The following is a 21,251-nucleotide window of genomic DNA, read 5'->3' as shown; positions in this document are numbered from 1 at the left end:
AGTGAGCGGGGCCGGTGCATTAGAATACAGGGACTGCACCGGTCCCCGCTGTCATTCCTAATCCAGATGTCGGCCCCCAGCCCCTGTAGTCATTCACACTGCAGGGACACTGTTATGGGTGGTATCTGTGGATGGCACATAGCATAAGATGCTATATATGTGTCATCCGCAGATTGCCCGCATAGCAGTGTCATCCGCAGATTGCCCGCATAGCAGTGTCATCCGCAGGTAATCAGTCTTAGCTTGCTCAAAAATCCTTGTTTGTTGGCATCAGGTCATGCCGTGTAATCAAGATCTGCTGCCGGCAAACAGTAATTAAGTAGGGTGGCGAGCGGTGACCTTAGCGATCACTGCTCCCCCATACTAAGGAGGAGATCGTTGCATTTAATAGCAGTGGTCTCCTTCACTATCGAGCATATGATTGCAGAGAAGGAACACTTTCTCCTGCTCATTTTCATTTTTATCCATCTACGGAAATCTGCCAAGAAGTGACACATTATTTAATCATTGTCTGTCTCTGGTCGCCGGTCAGGGTCCATAAAGATTTTCCTTTTTATTCTCTTGACCCTCCGTATTTTTTGTATTTATCTTTTTTAATTCACAGGATTATTACAAAATTATCAAGATCCCAATGGACATGGGCACCATTAAGAGACGTCTGGAGAACTATTATTACAGCAATGCCCAGGAATGTATCCAGGATTTTAACACCATGTTTACAAACTGCTACATCTATAACAAGGTAAGTCTCAGCCTGCGTGTGCTGGGTATTTTATTGCACCTCACTGTGGAGATTGTGTTGGTTCATGTAGTTGTGGGGTCCTAAAGTGCAGCAATGGACTCCATCTGAGGGGCTGGCAGGTGTTTGCATATTTTCAGGGTAGCGGTGGCACATGTGCACGGTCACGGTTCTAGTAAATACTGATTCCCCAAAAAATGGCAATTCTGGAGCATCTTTTCTTAGAACGTGGACATATCCGGAGTGGTGACAAGGGCCACTCCCCTTTAAAATGTTTGACAGCATAGTGACATTTCGGAAGTTTGGTCCCGTCTGGGTGCCGGTGCTGAGACCCCTATCCATTGTTAAAGCGGCAGAAACACTCACCAGAGCGCAGTACATGTCCGGCTTTTGTCGTCTCTTCTGTGATAGCAGAGAGCGCAATGTAGAGATTTATAGACATATCTCAGGTTCTTGCACCACATTCTCAGGTGAGCACTTGTGCCCCTTTGTTTTAGCAGTCAGTGGGGTCTCGGCATCCAGACACAGTTTTGTCACTATACCATATCAGAAGTGTTCTAAACCTTTCGTTACTGTTTAATGTGTGAGAAGCATTGGTTCTGACACAAAAGCACGAAGCAGTGGGTCATTGGAAATAATATTTTACTGGGGAAGACTGACCGTGAAATTTACAGGGTCTCATCTCTTATCTGGCCTTACGTGTGTCCGATGCAAAGCATGAAGGGGGACATCAGTCGGGCTTCCTTGATCTGCCTTTTTTTTTTTTTTTCTTCTTTTTTTTTTTTTTACTAGATGATAATCGGTGTCCAGTAGAGTCCTGTGGTCATTTCGGGACCCTTTAGCATAGGATGTCATTTGTTGGTGGTGTGTGCTGAAGATTACAGCTCAGGTCTGATGGAGGTCCGGTCGTGTAGCTGTCAGTGTGGGTCACAGTTTAACAAGAATTTGTGGAAAATGTAGTGCAGCCTTTTATCTCCATACTAATTGCTATTAGCGAGTGCACAGCAAGCGCGGTAAAGGACTTGTAATTACCCACCATCTAATTTTCATGTGTCATAAACTCACTTAGACCTGTTTCAAACAAAGAGATCAGTACATTTTTAGAGATTGGATGGAAACTGGATGTTCCCCCAGGTTGCTCAGATCCCCCCCCCCCCCCCCCCCCCCCACCTTAAATGTGATAATATATTAAAAGAACTCACAACCTAGACGCCTGCTGTGTTCAGCTCTGTAGCTCCAGGCCTCTTCCCAGGCTGCAGCGGTTATATAGCCACTGCAGCTAGTCCCTGGCCTCAGAAGTGAGAACCAGTGCTGCAGGACTGGAAATTTCAGGGGGGACGTGTTATAGTAACGTAGTACATAAGGCCGAAAAAAGACATTTGTTCATCCAGTTCGGCCTGTTCCACAGGAAGGCAAAAAAAAAACCCTGTGAGGTAGAAGCCAATTTTCCCCACTTTAGGGGAATAAAAAATTCCTTCCCGACTCCAAACAGAATAACTCCCTGGATCAACGACCCCTCTCTAGTAGCTATAGCCTGTAATATTATTACACTCTAGAAACACATCCAGGCCCCTCTTGAATTCCTTTATTGTACTCACCATCACCACCTCCTCAGGCAGAGAGTTCCATAGTCTCACTGCTCTTACCGTAAAGAATCCTCTTCTATGTTTGTGTACAAACCTTCTTTCCTCCAGACGCAGAGGATGTCCCCTCGTCACAGTCACAGTCCTGGGGATAAATAGATGATGGGATAGATCTCTGTACTGACCCCTGATATATTTATTCATAGTAATTAGATCTCCCCTCAGTCGTCTTTTTTCTAACGTGAATAACCCTAATTTTGATAATCTTTCAGGGTACTGTAGTTGCCCCATTCCAGTTATTACTTTAGTTGCCCTCCTCTGGACCCTCTACAGCTCTGCTATGTCTGCCTTGTTCACTGGAGCCCAGAACTGTACACAGTACTCCATGTGTGGTCTGACCAGTGATCTGTAAAGTAGTAGGAATATGTTCTCATCACGGGCATCTATGCCCCTTCTGATGCAACCCATTATCTTATTGGCCTTGGCAGCAGCTGCCTGACACTGGTTTTTGCAGCTTAGTTTGCTGTTCATTAAAATTCCTAGATCCTTTTCCATGTCAGTGTTAGGGTCCATTCACACGTCCGTATTTTTCTACATCCCGATTTTCGGTCCGTTTTTTGCGGATCCGTTGTTCCTGAAAATGTTTCCGTATGTCATCCGTTTTTGGCGGATCCGCAAAAAACGGAAACATGTGAAAACTCAAATCCGACAGTATATTCTAACACAGAGGCGTTCCCATGGTGATGGGGACGCTTCTAGTTAGAATATACTGAGAACGGTGTCCATGACTGCCCCCTGCACAATTATTGTGCGAATCATAGCCCCCTGTGAGAGATCAGGTGCTGCCAAGCAGGAGGGGGCAGACCCCCCTCCCTCCCTCCCCAGTATTAAATGTGCCCAGTGCGGCCTCACCTCTCCCTCCCCCCCCCCCCCCCCCCATCATCGGTGGCCAGTGCGGATTCCCAGTATTAATAAATGTGCCCAGTGCGGTCTCACCTCTCCAATGCAATAGCGTCTTGGCTGCCATGGTAACCGATCGGAGCCCCAGCGATTTAAACTGGGACTCCGATCGGTACTCTCCGCTGCCACCAATGATGGGGGGGGGGGGGGGGAGACCGCACTGGGCACATTTATTAATACTGGGAATACGCACTGGCCACCGATGATGGGGGGGGGGGGGGGGGGGGGGGGGGGGAGAGGTGAGGCCGCACTGGGCACATTTAATACTGGGGAGGGAGGGGGGTCTGCCCCCTGCTGCCTGGCAGCCCCTGATCTCTTATAGGGGGCTATGATTTGCACAATTAACCCCTCAGGCGCAGCACCTGAGGGGTTAATTGTGCAGATCACAGCCCCCTGTAAGAGATCGGGTGCTGCCAGGCAGCAGGGGGCAGTCATGTACACCGTTCTCAGTATATTCTAACTAGAAGCGTCCCCGTCACCATGGGAACGCCTCTGTGTTAGAATATACTGTCGGATCTGAGTTTTTCACGAAGTGAAAAATCATATCTGTAGAAAACTTACTGGGAATCCGCACTGCCGCACTGGCCACCAATGAATATAGAGGGAGGGGGGCACATTTAATACTGGGGAGGAAGCCTAATTTCCAGGAACGGAATCCGCATAAAACGGATGACATACGTAATGACATACGAATGTCTTCCGTTTTTTGCGGATCCATTGACTTTGTATTGGTCCAGGATCCGATTTTTCAGGACAACAATAGGACATGTTTTATATTTAAACGGACATGCGGAACGGAACAACGGACGGAAACGGACAGCACACATTGTGCTGTCCGATTTTTTCCAGGACCCATTGAAAATGAATGGGTCCAGATCTGTTCCTGAAAAAACGGAACAGATCAGGAAAGAAAAAACGGACGTGTGAATGGACCCTTAACGAGTGTGTTAACATTTAGTATGTACGGGTGACTTGCATTATTCCTTCCCATGTGCATAACCTTACATTTATCAGTGTTAAACCTCATCTGCCACTTATCTGCCCAAGCCTCCAATCTATCCAGATCCCTCTGTAGTAGTATACTGTCCTCTTCAGTGTTAATTACTTTACACAGTTTACTGTCATCTGCGAAAATTGATAATGTTATGTTTTCTTTTATTTTGTCACGCTTGAGGCCACTGGATGGTTTTCTTATAAATTAGACAACACCTTTATTTCTTACAGCTGTTTCTCCGTGCAGAAAAATATAAAAGAAATCATCTGTTTGGTGCAAAATGTTTAGGTTTTGCAGTGATTATAACTTTTAAGTCCCATTAATAATCTCCTTTCCGTACAGCCTGGTGATGATATAGTTTTGATGGCTGAAGCCCTGGAGAAACTCTTCTTGCAGAAGATTTCTGAAATGCCCCAGGAAGAGTCTGAGTTACCAGTTGTCCAGAGCAAAGGACGCGGCCGTGGACGGAGGGAACCAGGTGAGAAAGTGTGAGCTTTAAAGGCTGTGGACACCTTTGCATAAATTGTAATTGGTTTTAATTAAATGGTCTCAACAAGTATGTGTTCTGCAGCTTGAAATCTGTCAGAATAGCTGTGTGATGTTTTGGGGTGGATTCACACGTCTGGGCTCTGACATCTGAATCCGTCCTGACCTCGCTAACATCTTTAACGTAATCCTAATGAGTGACAGATATTTATACGAGTTGTGAGGACATGCAGATCTTTAATTGTCTTGCTTGCCTTCAAGATACGGCAGTCACCCCAATGAGAACCAGGGTCCCGTCAATAAACCAGGGAGACAAATCCATCTCTAAAACTCCAGTCACATGTGAGTAGACCTGGCCTGGAGGAATTTTCCCTCCTCGTTTTAGTCATTTAGCTTCTGTGTTCTTTGTATGCAAATTATTTGACTAGTAAACTCCTGGTTTATATTTTTAGCTGATTGTTCACAATAAGTAATTGTTACTGTGACTATTAATACGGCTCAGGCATTAGGAGCACTTTAAAATATACTTTTTGCTTAAACGTTTTTTGCACCTCCCTAACCACTTGTTCTTTCCTCAGCTGTCTCTAAGCCTGCAACCCCTACCACTCCTGTGACCCAGGCACCTACCCCTCCGCAGACCCGTACCCCACCTGCCCGCACCCCAACCATCACGCAAGCGCCCCTTACGTTTTCACCTACAGTCACTCAGGACATGGTGGTGCCCACAACAATACCTGCTGCTCCACAACCCGTGCAGAGTCTTACACCCATCATCCCAACTGCAACTCAGCCCGTAAAGGTGAGAAGAATGGTGAGTTCATTTAGGCCGAGTATGAAGATGAATTATTTCTAGTCCAGCGTTCACTAGACCGCAGTGCAGGGTAAAGCCATTCATTATTAATCTTTGGTTAGTATGTTTAGCCAGCTAGAGTTTCACATAGTAGATGTCTTTTGTATCAAGTTCATTCTGCCACTGACAGTTTATTTGTCTTCCACTATAGAAAGGGGTTAAAAGGAAAGCTGATACTACGACTCCCACCACCCATGATCCTCTCCATGAATCTTCGCCACTTCCTAGTGACTCTAAGCCACCTAAGCCTGCACCGCGGCGGGAGATCAGTCGCCAGGCACGGCCAGCAAAGAAGACTGAGGTGCCTGACTCCCAGCTTCCTGCACCACCTGTCTTACACACTGCTGCAGTTCCAGCATCCATCCCAGTAAATAGCAGTACCAAGGTCTCTGAGCAACTAAGCTATTGTGCTGGACTTGTCCGGGAAATGTTTGCCAAGAAGCACACTGCCTATGCCTGGCCATTTTATAAACCAGTGGATGTGGAGGCTCTCGGACTGCATGACTACTGCGAAATTATCAAGCATCCTATGGATCTGAGTTCTATCAAGGTGCGGGAAGAGCCTGTGTACAACACCGACCATCACTGTATATTTGTAGTAATTTGTGCTTGTACCTAAGAATCTAATATCTTTGCACTGTCCTAAGCTTATGGCTGTGTAACAATAGGTGCACACGAGAAGTCACATTTTAGTTATGTAGCTAGTAAATTAGGCTACTTTCACATTTGCGGGATTGGTTCCGACTGGCTGTTCTGGGAGAGAACAGTCTGCTGGAATTCTCCGGATCCAGCACTGACGGATTCAAATGAAATGCCCTCCGGCCCCATTAAATATTATTGAGTCCGTCAGAGATCCAGCTGTATTTCGGCAAGAATGCTGAGAATCTGCCAGACACAAACTGCTGCAAACCGTGGTATGTGTCCGGCCAATTCCCAGATGTGAAAGTAGCCTTACTGGCATAACACAATGTATTTCAGATATAATGCACAGACCCGATAAGTAACCACACTGCTTTGTGCCATATTTATAATCATGCAAACTATTTATCTGGTTGTTCCCAGGTGAAAATGGATAATATGGAGTATCGGGAAGCCCAGGAATTTGCATCTGATGTGCGGCTTATGTTTTCTAACTGTTATAAGTATAACCCGCCAGACCATGAAGTGGTAGCCATGGCCCGAAAACTGCAGGTAAATTAGGCTTGGTAATCAGCAAGCAGAAACTAATTGTACAGCAATGTGTAACCAGTCTTGTATGCATGGTGGAGTGCATGAACAGAGCTCCTTAGTGACAGATGTGTTAAGGAAATGGGGAGGTTGTTAAATACTCTTTAAAGCCGAATACACACGTCTGTGTTTCACGGCCGTGAGCGGTCCGTGGTAACACTGCCAGGAGCGCTCCTGCTCTCAGCCGGAGTCCAGGCCGTGTTACCACGGACCGCTCACGGCCGTGAAACACGGACGTGTGCATTCGGCTTAAGAGAATGGAGAACATTTTAATTTGTATTTTAATCCTTTGTCAGCATGCATCGTCTCCAGAGCTAAACGGGCGCCAAAGCTGCCATGTGCCTGCTTTTTCACACAGCAGACACCCACGGCTAATGCCTGCAGATGTTTAACCCTTCAGATGCCATAGTCAGTTGTGACCACGTCATCTGAGGAGGCTGCGCTCTCTGGGCCAGAATGGCTTCTCCTTGTTGAGATGGGGGAAGCCATTTTATTGGTTGTGTTAGGCCAGAGCCTGTGCAAGGCAACCAGACCTCTATCACAGGTATATTCTTTTGGAGGCCTGCAAATGACAGTGCTCAATAGGAATCTAGTGAATTTCCCATTCATTACTGTATAAAAGCACAGTAGTGTACAGGGCTGTGGAGTCGGTAGATAAATGTTCCGACTCCTCAGTTTTATGTACTTCCGACTCCGACTCCTCTGTATTAATATGCGAATTTATTTTATACATTCCTTGAGGGAAAGAAACGCAACCTACCACAGGACTACTGGCTGGGAACCAACAGTCTACTGTATTGCACAGTTTAAGCAAAAGACAAACACAATGAAAACAAAGTTTTATAAAAAAAAATTTTATTAATCAATCAAGTGGCTGGATAGTAGCAGCAGGCATAAACATCAGGAACAGGATCTTTACAGGAATTTATCTGCTGCTGAAGATAGGGCAGTGGGAGGATCCAGGAAGGGGCATTTATTCTAAAACATGATTTTCCTAGGAGAATCCCATAGTCATGTTTAAAGTTTAAGCTAACAATCGGAGTTTACAAGTTTTTATAGCCTTAGCTAAATGACAGCAGTTTTTCCAATGGTTTTCAGCTTCAGTCTTGAACTATTGGCCCTCCATTCCCTTCACTTATACAAGTGTCTCACTCTCTAGTCCTGCAAAAAACATATTTATTTAATCCCTTATCAGTGAGAGGCTAGGTTACACATGGACGCTGCGTTCCCTGTAAAAGCAGAACACAACACTATGGAAAGTATAAGTATTGCAGCTCCTAATTGTGCGTTGCGTCCCATATAGTGAAGCACATGAAAAGCATGCTTCTTCACGGTCACTTAACGTGTTCGTTTTGCGGTTACGTGAGGCACTGCATGCATTGGTCTTTATTCTTACAGTAGAGAAGTCATTAATTATAACTTTTTGTGAATTGGGACATTTAAACTTGCTTTTTTTTTTTTATTCCAATCTAAATTTAGTAGGAGTCGGTGCATTGTTCTCCGACTCCAGGTACCCAAAATTTCCCCCGACTCCTCGACTCCGACTCCGACTCCACAGCCCTGGTAGTGTATAGGAAAAACAATCTGATTGCCTGGTCAGGTCCCTTAGGAGGGCTTAAAAAAAAAAAAAAGTTACGTTTTTATAAATAAAAAGAAATCTGATTTAAAATAATTACCCCATGTTTAAAATAAGCAATAAAAAATAAAGATCATTTGCAAGATAAATTTGTCCCCTCAAAAATTTGTCCTCACACAGCTCCGTAGCTGGGAATATAAAAAAAGTTATGGTGTCAGAATATAGCAATGCAAAGAAAAAAGTGTTTCCCCAAATTTTTTTCCCTGGCATTAAACACAAGAAAAACTATACAAATGTGGTATTGTTGTAATCCTACTGACCCAGAGAATAGAGGGAACAGCTCAGTTTTACTGCATAGGGAATGCCTTAAAAATGAAATCCATAAAACTATGGTGCAATTAAGTTTTTCTCCATTTCCACTAGGGATCGACCGATTATCGGTTTGGCTGATATTATCGGCCGATATTGAGGATTTTGAACGTTATCGGTATCGGCATCTATTTTGCCGATATACCGATAACGTATTGGGAACACAGAACGCGCTGCTCTCAGCGCTCTCTGTGTTCCCTCCGCAGCACAGGGGAGAAGGAAGCAGTGTCTCCTCCCCCTGTGCTGCTGCTGCCGCTGCCGCCAATGAGAGGAGAGAACATAAGAGGAGGGGAGGGGCTGTGGCCACTGCGCCACCAATGAAGATAAGCCTTTCATTCATTCATATACAGTAGGCGGGAGCTGGCTGCAGAATCACATAGCCGGCTCCCGACCTCTATGAACGGTAGCTGCGGTCCGCGGTAGTTAACTCCTCAGGTGCCGCGGATCGCAGCTACCACTCATAGAGGTCGGGAGCCGGCTATGTGATTCTGCAGCCAGCTCCCGCCTCCTGTATATGAATGAGAGACTTATCTTCATTGGTGGCGCAGTGCACCCCCCCCCCCCCCCCCCAAGCCCCCCAGTATTAATCATTGGTGGTGCAGTGCGCCCCCCACCCCCACCCCAGTATTAAAAACATTGGTGGCGCAGTGCGCCCCCCCCCAGTATTAATCATTGGTGGCAGTGGCCACAGGATCCCCTCTCCCCTGCTCCTCCGATCGGAGCCCCAGCAGTGTAATCCTGGGGCTCCGATCGGTTACCATGGCAGCCAGGACGCTATTGAAGCCCTGGCTGCCATGATAAGCTCCATGCTGCTGTGTGCACAAAGCACAGAGCAGCAGGGACAGTGTGAGCTCCTATTCACCCTGATAGAGATCTATCAGGGGGAATAGGACAAGGGTTCTAGTCCCTAAGGGGGCTAAAAGTTAGTAAAAAAAAAAAAAAAAAAAAACACAAAAATATTAAGTATAAATGAAAAAGATAAAAAAAAAAAAAAAAAATACACATTAACAATAAACATTAATTTTCAGCAGATTTGTGTAGGAATTTTTTTTTTTTTCTCAAAAATGAAAATTCCCAGAATATCGGTATAAATTATCGGCTATCGGCCTGAAAGTTCACAAATTATCGGTATCGGCCCTAAAAAATCAATATCGGTCGATCCCTAATTTCCACCCCATTTGGAGTCGTCCCCCCCCAGATTTCCACTGCATCGCATGCAATATTAAGTTATGGCTCTTATGGTTCTGGAAAGGCTGGGAGTAAAAAAAAAAATATATTAATAAATAAATAAAAAATAGGTTTAAGGGCTCTTTCACACTTGCGTTGTCTGGATCCGGCGTGTACTCCACTTGCCGGAATTACACTCCGAATCCGGAAAAACGCAAGTGTACTGAAAGCATTTGAAGACGGATCCGTCTTCAAAATGCTTTCAGTGTTACTATGGCACCCAGGACGCTATTAAAGTCCTGGTTGCCATAGTAGGAGCGGGGGAGCGGTATACTTACAGTCCGTGCGGCTCCCGGGGCGCTCCAGAGTGACGTCAGAGCGCCCCATGCGCATGGATGACGTGATCCATGTGATCACATGATCCATGCGCTTGGGGCGCCCTGACGTCACTCTGGAGCGCCCGGGGAGCCGCACGGACGGTAAGTATACTGCTCCCCCGCTCCCCGCTACACTTTACCATGGCTGCCAGGACTTTAGCGTCCCGGCAGCCATGGTAACCACTCTGAAAAAGCTAAATGTCGGCTCCGGCAATGCGCCGAAACGACGTTTAGCTTAAGGCCGGATCCGGATCAATGCCTTTCAATGGGCATTAATTCCAGGTCCGGCCTTGCGGCAAGTGTTCCGGATTTTTGGCCGGAGCAAAAAGCGCAGCATGCTGCGGTATTTTCTCCGCCCAAAAAACGTTCCGTTCCGGAACTGAAGACATCCTGATGCATCCTGAACGGATTTCTCTCCATTCAGAATGCATGGGGATAATCCTGATCAGGATTCTTCCGGCATAGAGCCCCGACGACGGAACTCTATGCCGGAAGACAAGAACGCAGGTGTGAAAGAGCCCTAAGATGGAAAATTGCTATGTCCTTAAAGGGTTAAGCTGTTGACTCATGAACTATAATTAAAAATGGTGGCAGTAGGACTTGGCGTGCTGTTATTTACTGAAGTTTTTTTGTTTCTTTTTCTTGACAGGATGTATTTGAAATGAGATTTGCGAAAATGCCAGATGAACCTGAAGAAACGCCTGTACCTGCACCCTCACAAAGTCCAGGTCCTCCTGCACCCTCCATCAAAGGTCCTTCCCATATTTCTAGCGACAGCAGCAGTGACAGCTCTTCTGATAGTGAAAGTAGCTCTGATAGTGAAGAGGAGCGAGCGCAGAGGTTGGCGGAGCTTCAGGAGCAGGTGAGCACAGAAATGAGTCTTTGTAAATAGGACGTGGCCGGTAAGGCTACTTTCACACTTGTGGCAGAGTGATCCGGCAAAATGTATGCCAACTGATGGCATTTGTAAGACTGATCAGGATCCTGATCAGTCAGAAAAATGCATTGAAATGCCGGATCCGTCTTTCCGGTGTCATCCGGAAAAACGGATCCGGCATTTATTTTTTTCACCTTTTTTCAGACCGGAAGGGCGGATCCGGTGTTTAAAATGCCGGATCCGGCATTCAGGCAAGTCTTCAGTTTTTTTGGCTGGAGATAAAACCGTAGCATGGTGTGGTTTTATCTTTTGCCTGATCAGTCAAAATGACTGAACTGAAGACATCCTGATGCATCCTGAATGGATTGCTCTCCATTCAGAATGTATGGGGATAAAACTGATCAGTTCTTTTGCGGTATAGAGCCCCTAGGATGGAACTCTATGCCGGAAAAGAAAAAACGCAAGTGTGAAAGTACCCTTAGACAGTTGTGAGAGAGATGCAACTGGAAAGTGGAGCAGTTACTCCTGGCAGCCAGTCTACCAGATGTCATTTTTATTTTTCCCCCCCAAGTTGAAAGCTGTTCATGAGCAGTTAGCGGCCCTCTCTCAGCCACAGCCAAACAAACCAAAGAAAAAGGAGCGTGAGAAGCGGAAAGAAAAGCACAAAAGGAAGGAAGAGGTTGAGGAGCCGCGTAAGAACCGAACCCGGGAACCTCCAGCTAAAAAACCCAAGAAAAGTGTTCAAGGGCCGGTGGGAACACCAAGGTACGTTAGTTACACTGGTATAGCTTGCCCTAGATTCATGGCGAATGGTCGGTCATTAAAGTTAACTTGGGACATAATTCTGACCCGTAGAAATGTATTCTAGATTTGTTTCACATGTAGGTGATGGCGTTCAAGCGCCTCTGTTACCTTCTCTGTCAGACTGGAACTGATGACATGCCGTTCTTACTCAAGTGACCACTGCTGTCAATCTGTGGCCTCCTCAGTCGTGTGCGGGAACAGCATGATGTCATTGCATAAACTCAAAGGTCACATGCCATTCTTGCACAAGTGACCACTGAGACCTGTGATTGACAGAGCATGCATGTGTGGCAGGAATAGCTGTCGACCAGCAAGAAAATTATATGGCCAGCTTAAAGGGAATCTCTAACCAGCGACCTTCCTATATCCACATAGCTGTGGGTTAAAATATTGTTTTTCTTTCATTGATCCGAGGCTCCGTTGCAGATAATACTTTTCCTTAAATTAGCAAATTGGGCCTTTAGTGCAATGAGGGCATCACCATTGCTCTTGTTGCACCCAAGTTTCCCTCCTTTCTGTGGCCAGCCCCTCCCGCCACAGAAAGCCAAGCTTGTGTGCAAGAAGAGTAATAGTGACACCCCCATTGCACCAAAGACCTATACTGCACATTAAGAAAACGTATTATGATGCAGGAATGGAGCCTCAGATCCACGAAAGAAAAAAAACATGTTTTAATCAGGTGAATTAGAGTTGTGTCTGTTTTAAGAAACTGTTCTCATATTTTCTGGGTAATGCTTTTCTTTTCCTTTTCCTATACTTCTCCTTTCCCCTGCATACCTGTATTTTCTTTTTCACTTTTTTACTTGAAACTTTGCTTGCTTTGTGTTTTTGGCTAATGTTTTGCCTATTCCTTTTATCTTAGCATAAAAAAAGAAGCTCCCCTACCAGTGTCACGCCCACCTCGTCCTGCACCCCCACCCGCCCCCTGCGAGTCTTCAGAAGAGGAAACGCAAAGGTGTCGACCTATGTCTTATGAGGAAAAGCGCCAGCTGAGCCTGGACATTAATAAACTTCCAGGGGAGAAGCTAGGCCGTGTTGTACACATTATTCAGTCCCGGGAACCATCCCTTAAAAACTCAAACCCAGATGAGATTGAAATAGACTTTGAGACCCTTAAACCGTCCACTCTGCGAGAGCTGGAAAGATATGTCACCTCTTGCCTGAGAAAGAAGCGAAAGCCTCAAGGTGAGGGCTCAGCAGCAGTCGAGCATCCTGTGAAAATGTTTGCATCTTTACATTTCTTAGACACACCTCTCTTTCCTATTTCCCATAACTATTTTATTTTGTCTCCTTGGCTTGGATCCCAAATGATTTTGCTTTAGCAAAGATATCTGCTTTCTTCTCAGCTTCTTCATTGCTTCTTTAACACATATTACAACTGAGAAATTTGTAAAGGCGTCCTCCATATGTGACCCAGGACATCAGCCACAGTGGACGATGCTGTGTACTTCCTGCAATTGAGCTACTCTGAAACAGCTGATTGGTGGTAGCCAGACCCCCTCCCAGCTGATCTGATATTGATGGCCTGTCTTGAGGATAGGCCATCAATAGCAAAATCCTGGAATAACCCCTTTAAGTGGAACAGATCAGCTGGAGATTAACCCCTGTGTTCTGTGCAGGGATTCTACGAAACAATCCGTTTCAAGAGCACGCAGAAAATCCTGCAGACTGATAAGTGTGGTTCAGTTTTTAGAATTCTTTTATGGATTTACTGTTTCTTAAAAATATGCTTTTGCTCAGGATCTTGCTTTTTGATCTCTTCCATTGCCATTTGTTACTTAGAGGTTAGTCTACTTTCACACTCGCGTATGGTGCGGATCCGTCATGGATCTGCACAGACTGATCCGTTCAGATAATACAACCCTCTGCATCCGTTCAGAACGGGTCCGTTTGTGTTATCTTTAATATAGCCAAGACGGATCCGTCTTGAACACCATTGAAAGTCAATGGGGGACGGATCCGTTTTCTATTGTGCCAGATTGTGTCATAGAAAACGGATCCGTCCCCATTGACGTACATTGTGTGTCAGAACGGATCCATTTGGCTCAGTTTCGTCAGACTGACACCAAAGCGCTGCAAGCAGCGTTTTGGTGTCTGCCTCCAAAGCGGGATGGAGACAGAACGGAGGCATACTGATGCATTCTGAGCGGATCCTTTTCCATTCAGAATGCATTAGGGCAAAACTGATCCGTTTTGAACCGCTTGTGGGAGCCCTGAACGGATCTCGCAAACGGAAAGCCAAAACGCCAGTGTGAAAGTAGCCTTAACAGGAAAAAGCTTTCACAATCAATGGTTTGGGATGTTCTAACTTGCCACCACCAGTTTGTGAATGTTATTCATTTATATCGCGACCACATATTCATTCCCCAGCGCTGTGCGGAGATTGTCATCGCTCACACCCATTCCTGTCCTGAGCTCACAATCTAAATAACATCCACTACTGAGTTAATATTGGTCTGCATTTTCATTTCTCTTAAAGGAGTAGTTTTCCTGAAGCCGCTGTTGTCTTTCACAGATAAAATTGAGGCTCCCACATCTGGTTCCGGTAAAGGGAAAGGCTTCTCATCTTCTGAATCTGAAAGCTCTAGTGAGTCCAGCACTTCAGATAGTGAAGAATCTGACCCAGGTTAGAAGAAACTGTGCGCTGTCTGTATGTACAGGGCTCGCAGAACTCCTACAACTTCAGGTGGTAATGAAACAAACATGACAATTTCTTTTGTCTTTACAGAAATGGCTCCAAAACTGAAGAAAAAGAGTCACTCAGGGAGAGAGTCCAGAAAGGTAACCTTCACTATAGAGAAGGCTAAACCTGTCGGCCTGTGGTCACTAGTCTTCCCTTTAAAGATCTTCAGGGAATATTTCCTGCTAAATTAAGAACATGGAAACCATTGATGATCAGCTTAGGCTCTGATCACACCTGCGTTGTCACTTCCATTTATAATAACCGCTGCAAGGCTGCACTGGATTCAAACAGCTCCCAATAGACAGCAGCTTATAATGGTCTCTATGGTGGTTCTTTTGAGACAGAAGGAAGGACTAGCTGAGGCAACAGTTTACTTCAGATTTTTCTGATGTGGTCATGTTTAGTGAAATTTGCTGAATGCCATTTTATTAATGGCATACGTGATTTGACCTCCTTGAAGGGTGAATTCACACAGCATGCTGTTGCATTCTTCTGAATGGGATTTGTAGAAATCCATGCACCTGCATTGTGGTGCTTGGTATGGATTTTCATTTGCAGAAATTTCGTCAACTAATGTGCAACCTGTCAGTTCACCCTTTTGTGTATAGGGACAGCTTGACGGTCTGTATTTATCATTTGAGGGGGCAGAGAAGCTGTTTGTAGTGAATTTTGTGTTTACTAATTCTGGTCCACCCCTGTTTTTTACAGAATCATCATCAGTCCCACCCTCCTCAACCGTCTCTTGCCCCACCTTCCAATGCCATGAAGCCACCCTCCCCTACTCCACCACCTTCATATGTTCCTCCTCCAAGCTTGGACTCATCCCATCCAGCGCTTCATCATCCTCTCCATCCTGCTAGTGTTTTCGAAGCTGTTTCCGCTCACTATGGGCAGGCAGGTCTACAAATCCCTACACCTGATCTTCCAGCACATCTAACAGGTGGTCAGCCGGAACGTGTATCTCCACCTCATCTCAACCAACATGCCCTCGTTAGTCCTCCAGGTAAATGGCATTTCGTTTTACCTTCTAAGGGTACGTTCACATCTACGGCAGCGCATCCAGCAGAGCTGCCTGCTGGATACTACAGTTCACCACTGGATCCCCTTTGACTAAAATCGAGTCTGGAGGTAATCCGGCTGCTTTCTCGTATAAATGCCAGCTTTTGGCCAGACGGGAAAAAAATGCAGTATTGGGCATGCTGCAGGTGTGAACGTACCCCAAGGTGACTATAACTGCCCAGTGTTGGTGTGTTTTAAACAGGACCTATGACCTCCCTTACATGTCTTAGTAATACCTGCATTCTCAATTAAATAATTCTGGAGTAAATTTTATTTTAGAACTGCATTGTGCCGTGCCTCTGTTATTCCTCCTAAATATTTATGTATAAATAAATTGACAGAAGTCGCCATTTCCTTTTGCTAAATGGGTGTGTCCCTACTGAGTCAGCACTGATTGGACAACCCCTAGTTTTCAGTTTAGTCGTAAACTTCTAGGACAGTGATGGTGAACCTTTTGGAGACCGAGTGCCCAATCTGCAACCCAAAGCCCACTTATTTATTGTCAAGTGCCAGGCCAGCAATTTAACCTGAATACCAATATGGTATATCTTCCATGTACGTTATCATTTAGCTATAACAGCCTGCCTACATTCAATTGCACTGCCTGTGCCATTCATAGTACGCTGGTGAAGGGCAGGAAAAATCTAAGGTATATTAGTACGCCATATACTCTTTCCAGGGTGCGGGTGCCCACAGAGAGGGCTCCGAGTGCCGTCTCTGGCACCTGTGCCATAGGATCGCTAACACTGTACTAGGAGGTGTAACTGCAGAACAGGACTGCCCTATGAACAGAGGGCCCAGAATTATTTCATGAATATACAGTGCTGTGAAACAAGTATTTGCTTCTCGCCCAATCTCTTCTATTTTTTGCTAATGTGTCACATATACATGTTTCAAATCGCCAAACTAATCAATATAAGATAGGGAACCCAAGTAAACACAAACTGCTGTTTTAATTGTATTGAACATAAAGATTTATTCAAGCCTTGTATCGCTTGTTATTGCCCCCCTAAACCGAATAACTGGATTTGTGCGTTTACAATGAATTGAGTCTTGAGCTACTTTCACATTTGCGGTAGCAGGGTCTGACAGGCTGTTCCTGCGGGGGAACAGCCTGCCGGATCCGTGCTAACGCTAGTTCACCGTGCCGCCGGAAGTCCGCTCCGGCCCCATTCACTATAATGGGGTAGGCCGGAGGTCTGGCTACAGCACGACAAACAAGCCAAGAGTTCTTTTGTGACCTTCTGGATGAGTCATTGATGTGATCTTTAGGTAGGCCAGATACTCCTAGGAAGGTCAACCCCCATTCTAAGTTACTCCATTGTGGGTGGTCCCTGTGGTTCTATAGCATTCCAGAGCCTCAGAAATGGCTGTAACCCTTTCCAGACTGGTATCCGGCTTCTGTATTTGAATCTCTTAATATAGCATTATAAGAGAAGTAGTTTGAGTGTGACAAATATGCAAAAATAGAACTAATGTTTCTAGATAAGAATATAACCAACTTAGTCTAAACATATTGCCTTGTGATGACATGTTTAGTAACTCATATTTTTTTTAATTTATTTACAGCTCTGCACAACGCCATGCCCCAGCAACCCTCTCGCCCCTCAAATCGTGCAGCTGCTCTCCCCCCAAAACCTGTCCGAAGACCATCATCTTCGCCGCCTCCCCCACAACCGCATCACCAACCAGCCTCTCATTCCCACCACCACCACCATCCACAGCCCCCTCATATCCTTTTAGAAGATGATAGTCCACCGTCTCCTGTAAGTGGTCTCCCTCCTTCCCCTATTCAGCTTGGCCCTGCACAGATGACTCTTTACCTGCAGCAATTACAGAAATCACAGCAACCTCCCACTCAATCTCCCCTCCAGCCTCTGCTCCCTTCTGTCAAAGTGCAAAGTCAAGCGCCACTGAGTGCTCCTCCCCAGTCAGTGCGCCACTTGCCGAACCTGCCTTACCCGTCTCCATCCTCTTCCTCTGTAAGCACTGCCCCCCAACCACCTCCTGTATCCCATGTGCACCAGTTACAGACTCCCCCTGCAGGCTCTCAGCAGCAGCCACCAGGGCAGGCACCACCCTCATCCCAGCAACACCCAACTCTGCAAAGCCCTTTGGCTCCTCCACACCAACAGCTTGTGCAACACCAGCAGGCCAAGCAGCAGCAAGTGATCCAACACCATCACCCATCACCACGGCAGCAGAAACCAGAGCCGTACCCAGGAGGTGAGAAGGGCAGCAGTGTGCCTGGCATTTGGACAACGTTGGGAATGGTTGAGTTAGATGATGGGACAAGAGTGAAGCAGGCAATTTGTTCCAGTTGTGAATTACCTATTCTTTTCTATGTCTAGGTCACATGAGAGAGGCCCCTTCACCTCTTCTCCTCCATTCACCTCAGGTGGCTCCATTTGCAGGCATGGCACATCCACCTTCACCGCAGGCTGTACTGCCTAAGAAGCAGGTAAACCCCTGGATTGCCCTTCTGTTCTTATGTATTTGTGTACCTCATTCTCCACAGTTGAGTTTTAACCAAAGCTCATTTTATGCCGTTTCTAATCCAATTGTGTATTCCTGCAGGAAATGAGAGGATCGTCAGTGTTGCAGCCTCAGCCGCTTGTGGTAAAAGAACAAAAGCGCCATTCACCCTCTCTGAGGCCTGAAGGCTTCTCTCCTGCCATGAGAAGTGAATCCCACAAACTTCCAGAGTCCCTCAAAGGTTCCAGCCATGAGCAGCCACGTGAGTTGTACATTTTAGTTTCATCCGGCAGCAGCCACATAAACACATGCTTTTCAGATCGTCTCCATTCCTAAATGTTCTCCAGCCTTTACTACACATTTACAGACTCCTATTGTCTTTTTACTAAAAGGACAAAAAGACCTTGAGAAAGCAGAAGGGAAACTTGATAAAATCTGTTTGGTAGAATAGGCTTCTCCTCTTGTAAATCTCCCAGTCAGCAACTTGACATTAACTGCAGGATTCAAGGTTCATTTTGTTCCCAAGCCTCCAGTTGTAGAAGTAGGGGAATGCAAAATTGTGATCATGACCATGTAAGATTAGTTGATGCTCACTCTTTATGTTGTATTAGCAGCATGTTTGCATGATACAAAGTTTTTTTTTTTTCACATTCAGGGCCAGAGATGAAACCCATTGATGGTAGCCGCCCTGTTCGACCTCCAGATCAGAACATCACCCCTCAAGTGGTACCTGAGAAAGAGAAGCAAAAGCAGGAACCTAAGACACCAGTGGCCCCCAAAAAGGTAATAATAAAACTTAATATTCGATTAACTTTCACAAAGTGACCAAACTACATATTTCTCACCAGCATGACCCATATGCCACAAAAAGTTTCCGCATTTTTCCAAATAGAATGATACCTGAGGTAGGGACAAGTATCTATTGTGCAGTATGCTGTCTCAAATTTATCCCCCCAACCCCCCATACAAAGTTCCCCAGTACCACCTTCCCTCCCATAGTGAGTTAAAACAAAAGCACAATACCGGCCTGTGGCTTGAGTTGCTGACTTCTCCACGCAGGTGAACACGATTGGTGCGGGAGCGCTCACATCACCACTTGCAACCCGGCACAAGCTGCTGTTATATCATTCCTCAACGGCCTACATTGGTCTACTGTCCCATAGGCCTCAGACATGGTGCCATTTAACTTTTATTTCATCTTCTGAATAAAATTAGCAGTACAGTAGTTGTTCACCCATAACCCTACGCAGGTTATGGTTAACTACTACTATACTGCAATTTTTTTTTAGAAGATGAAATAAAAATTGGATGGTTTTTAACCCCTTAAGAACCCTGGGATTTTCCATTTTTGCATTTTCGTTTTTCATTCCCCGCCTTCCCATAGTCCTAACTTTTTATTTTTCCATTCACATAGCCTTATGAGGGCTTATTTTTTGCGGGACAAGTTGTACTTTCTAATGGCACCATTTATGGTTGCATACCATGTAGTAGGGAGCGGGGGGGGAAATGGGGGAAAAAATGCTATTCTGATAAAGGTTTTTATAAAAAAAAAAAATTGACACTGTACACTGAGTTAAAATTTACCTGTTAACTTCCTTCTCCAGGTCAGTACGGTTAGAACGATACCACACTTGTATAATTTTCTTGCGTTTTAATACTGAAAAAAATTAAAACCTTTTCAGGAAAAAAAATGTTTATAACCATATTGTAACCCCTATAACTTTTTTGTAGTTATGTGTACAGGGTTTTCAGTGATACCAATTTGAAGTGTGTGGGACTTTTTGATCACTTTTTATAAAAAATTATTGGGTAGTTGAAGTGACAAAAATTTGCCGTATGCCATTAATATTGTTATATTTTTATAGTATGGGTATTTTTGCACCCAGCGATGCCCATGATGTTTATTTTTTTATTTTAAGGAAATGGGGGTGATTTGAACTTTTATTTTATAAAATTTTTTATATTTGCAAAAACGTTATTTTTACTTTTAGTTATTTTTTAAGTCACCTTGGGTGACAATAACTGGCAATCATTAGATTGCCTATTGTGTTTATTGATGTCTATATAGACATCATTGAACACTTCATTTGCACTATACCAATACAAGGCTGCCACCTAGCGGCCTGTATTGGTATAGTCATCTAATAGGCACCGAAGCCTGCTTGAGGCCTCAGCCTATTAGATCAATATAACAGGTTGCCCGATCTCAGCCGTGGAACGCTGTTACCGGAGCTGAAGTGTGCGACTTCCGCTTCCGGACTGTGCAGATGCCGTGGTCACATTTGACCACGGCACCTGAAAGGGAAAATGTATGCGATCAGCCTTATGGCTGATCGCATACATGTGCCGCGGGTCTCTGCTATTTTAAATAGCTGGTAGCAGCCGCATCCTCCGATCCTAATGACGCCCCCTCCGCATTGTGATTGACAGGGCCAGGGAACGGAATCGTTCTCTGCTGGCCCTGCCTGTTAGCATTCAAAATCTGGCGCCTGCGCCGCGGCCGTACGTATCTTCAATCTGCGCAGGCGCACTGAGAGGCGGCCACTCACTCGGCCGCTCCATCCTCAATGCGCCTGGTGTAGATGTGACGTCATCGGCGCAGGCGCATTGAGGATGGAGCGGCCGCCTCTCAGTGCGCCTGCGCAGATTGAAGATAGGTGCGGCGCAGGCGCCAGATTTTGAATGCTAACAGGCAGGGCCAGCAGAGAACGATTCCGTTCCCTGGCCCTGTCAATCACAATGCGGAGGGGGCGTCATTAGGATAGGAGGATGCGGCTGCTACCAGCAAGTAGCCGCCCTACTTGCTGGTAGCAAGGTAATTTACATATTATAAAAATAGCGTTTTATCAAATTCTACTGAACGAAAATTATTATTTTACTTATGTATGCAGAGATAGCAGTGTAGGGATTATTAGTAAACAAAAAAAAAAACGCTTTAGTGGGCTGACAGAAGCCTTTTAATGGTGTGTGAGAGTAAACGGCGGAGCAGGGAGCTATTGACTTCTGTGTCAGCGGACTGCCCATC

General features: G+C 45.5%; 1 protein-coding gene across 4 annotated transcripts in view; it reads left to right on the top strand.

Moving 5' to 3' along the window:
- The window catches only part of BRD4 (bromodomain containing 4), a 62,630-nt gene that overhangs the window by 37,654 nt on the left and 3,725 nt on the right, over window positions 1–21,251 (top strand). For 3 of the 4 annotated variants that reach the window (XM_040414726.1, XM_040414727.1, XM_040414728.1), the window contains exons 3-18: window positions 605–742; window positions 4,619–4,754; window positions 5,024–5,104; window positions 5,341–5,573; window positions 5,764–6,162; window positions 6,675–6,803; window positions 10,978–11,190; window positions 11,777–11,970; window positions 12,872–13,194; window positions 14,525–14,635; window positions 14,738–14,790; window positions 15,401–15,695; window positions 17,321–17,977; window positions 18,103–18,212; window positions 18,329–18,488; window positions 18,882–19,009. In XM_040414726.1, coding sequence (XP_040270660.1) covers window positions 605–742; window positions 4,619–4,754; window positions 5,024–5,104; window positions 5,341–5,573; window positions 5,764–6,162; window positions 6,675–6,803; window positions 10,978–11,190; window positions 11,777–11,970; window positions 12,872–13,194; window positions 14,525–14,635; window positions 14,738–14,790; window positions 15,401–15,695; window positions 17,321–17,977; window positions 18,103–18,212; window positions 18,329–18,488; window positions 18,882–19,009 — 3,360 coding nt within the window. The remainder of the gene's footprint in view (window positions 1–604; window positions 743–4,618; window positions 4,755–5,023; window positions 5,105–5,340; window positions 5,574–5,763; window positions 6,163–6,674; window positions 6,804–10,977; window positions 11,191–11,776; window positions 11,971–12,871; window positions 13,195–14,524; window positions 14,636–14,737; window positions 14,791–15,400; window positions 15,696–17,320; window positions 17,978–18,102; window positions 18,213–18,328; window positions 18,489–18,881; window positions 19,010–21,251) is intronic. The other variant, XM_040414729.1, reaches the window with a different exon arrangement.

Source organism: Bufo bufo, chromosome 1, assembly GCF_905171765.1.
Source record: "Bufo bufo chromosome 1, aBufBuf1.1, whole genome shotgun sequence".
NCBI lineage: Eukaryota > Metazoa > Chordata > Amphibia > Anura > Bufonidae > Bufo > Bufo bufo.
This window is presented reverse-complemented; position numbering and strand designations above follow the sequence as displayed.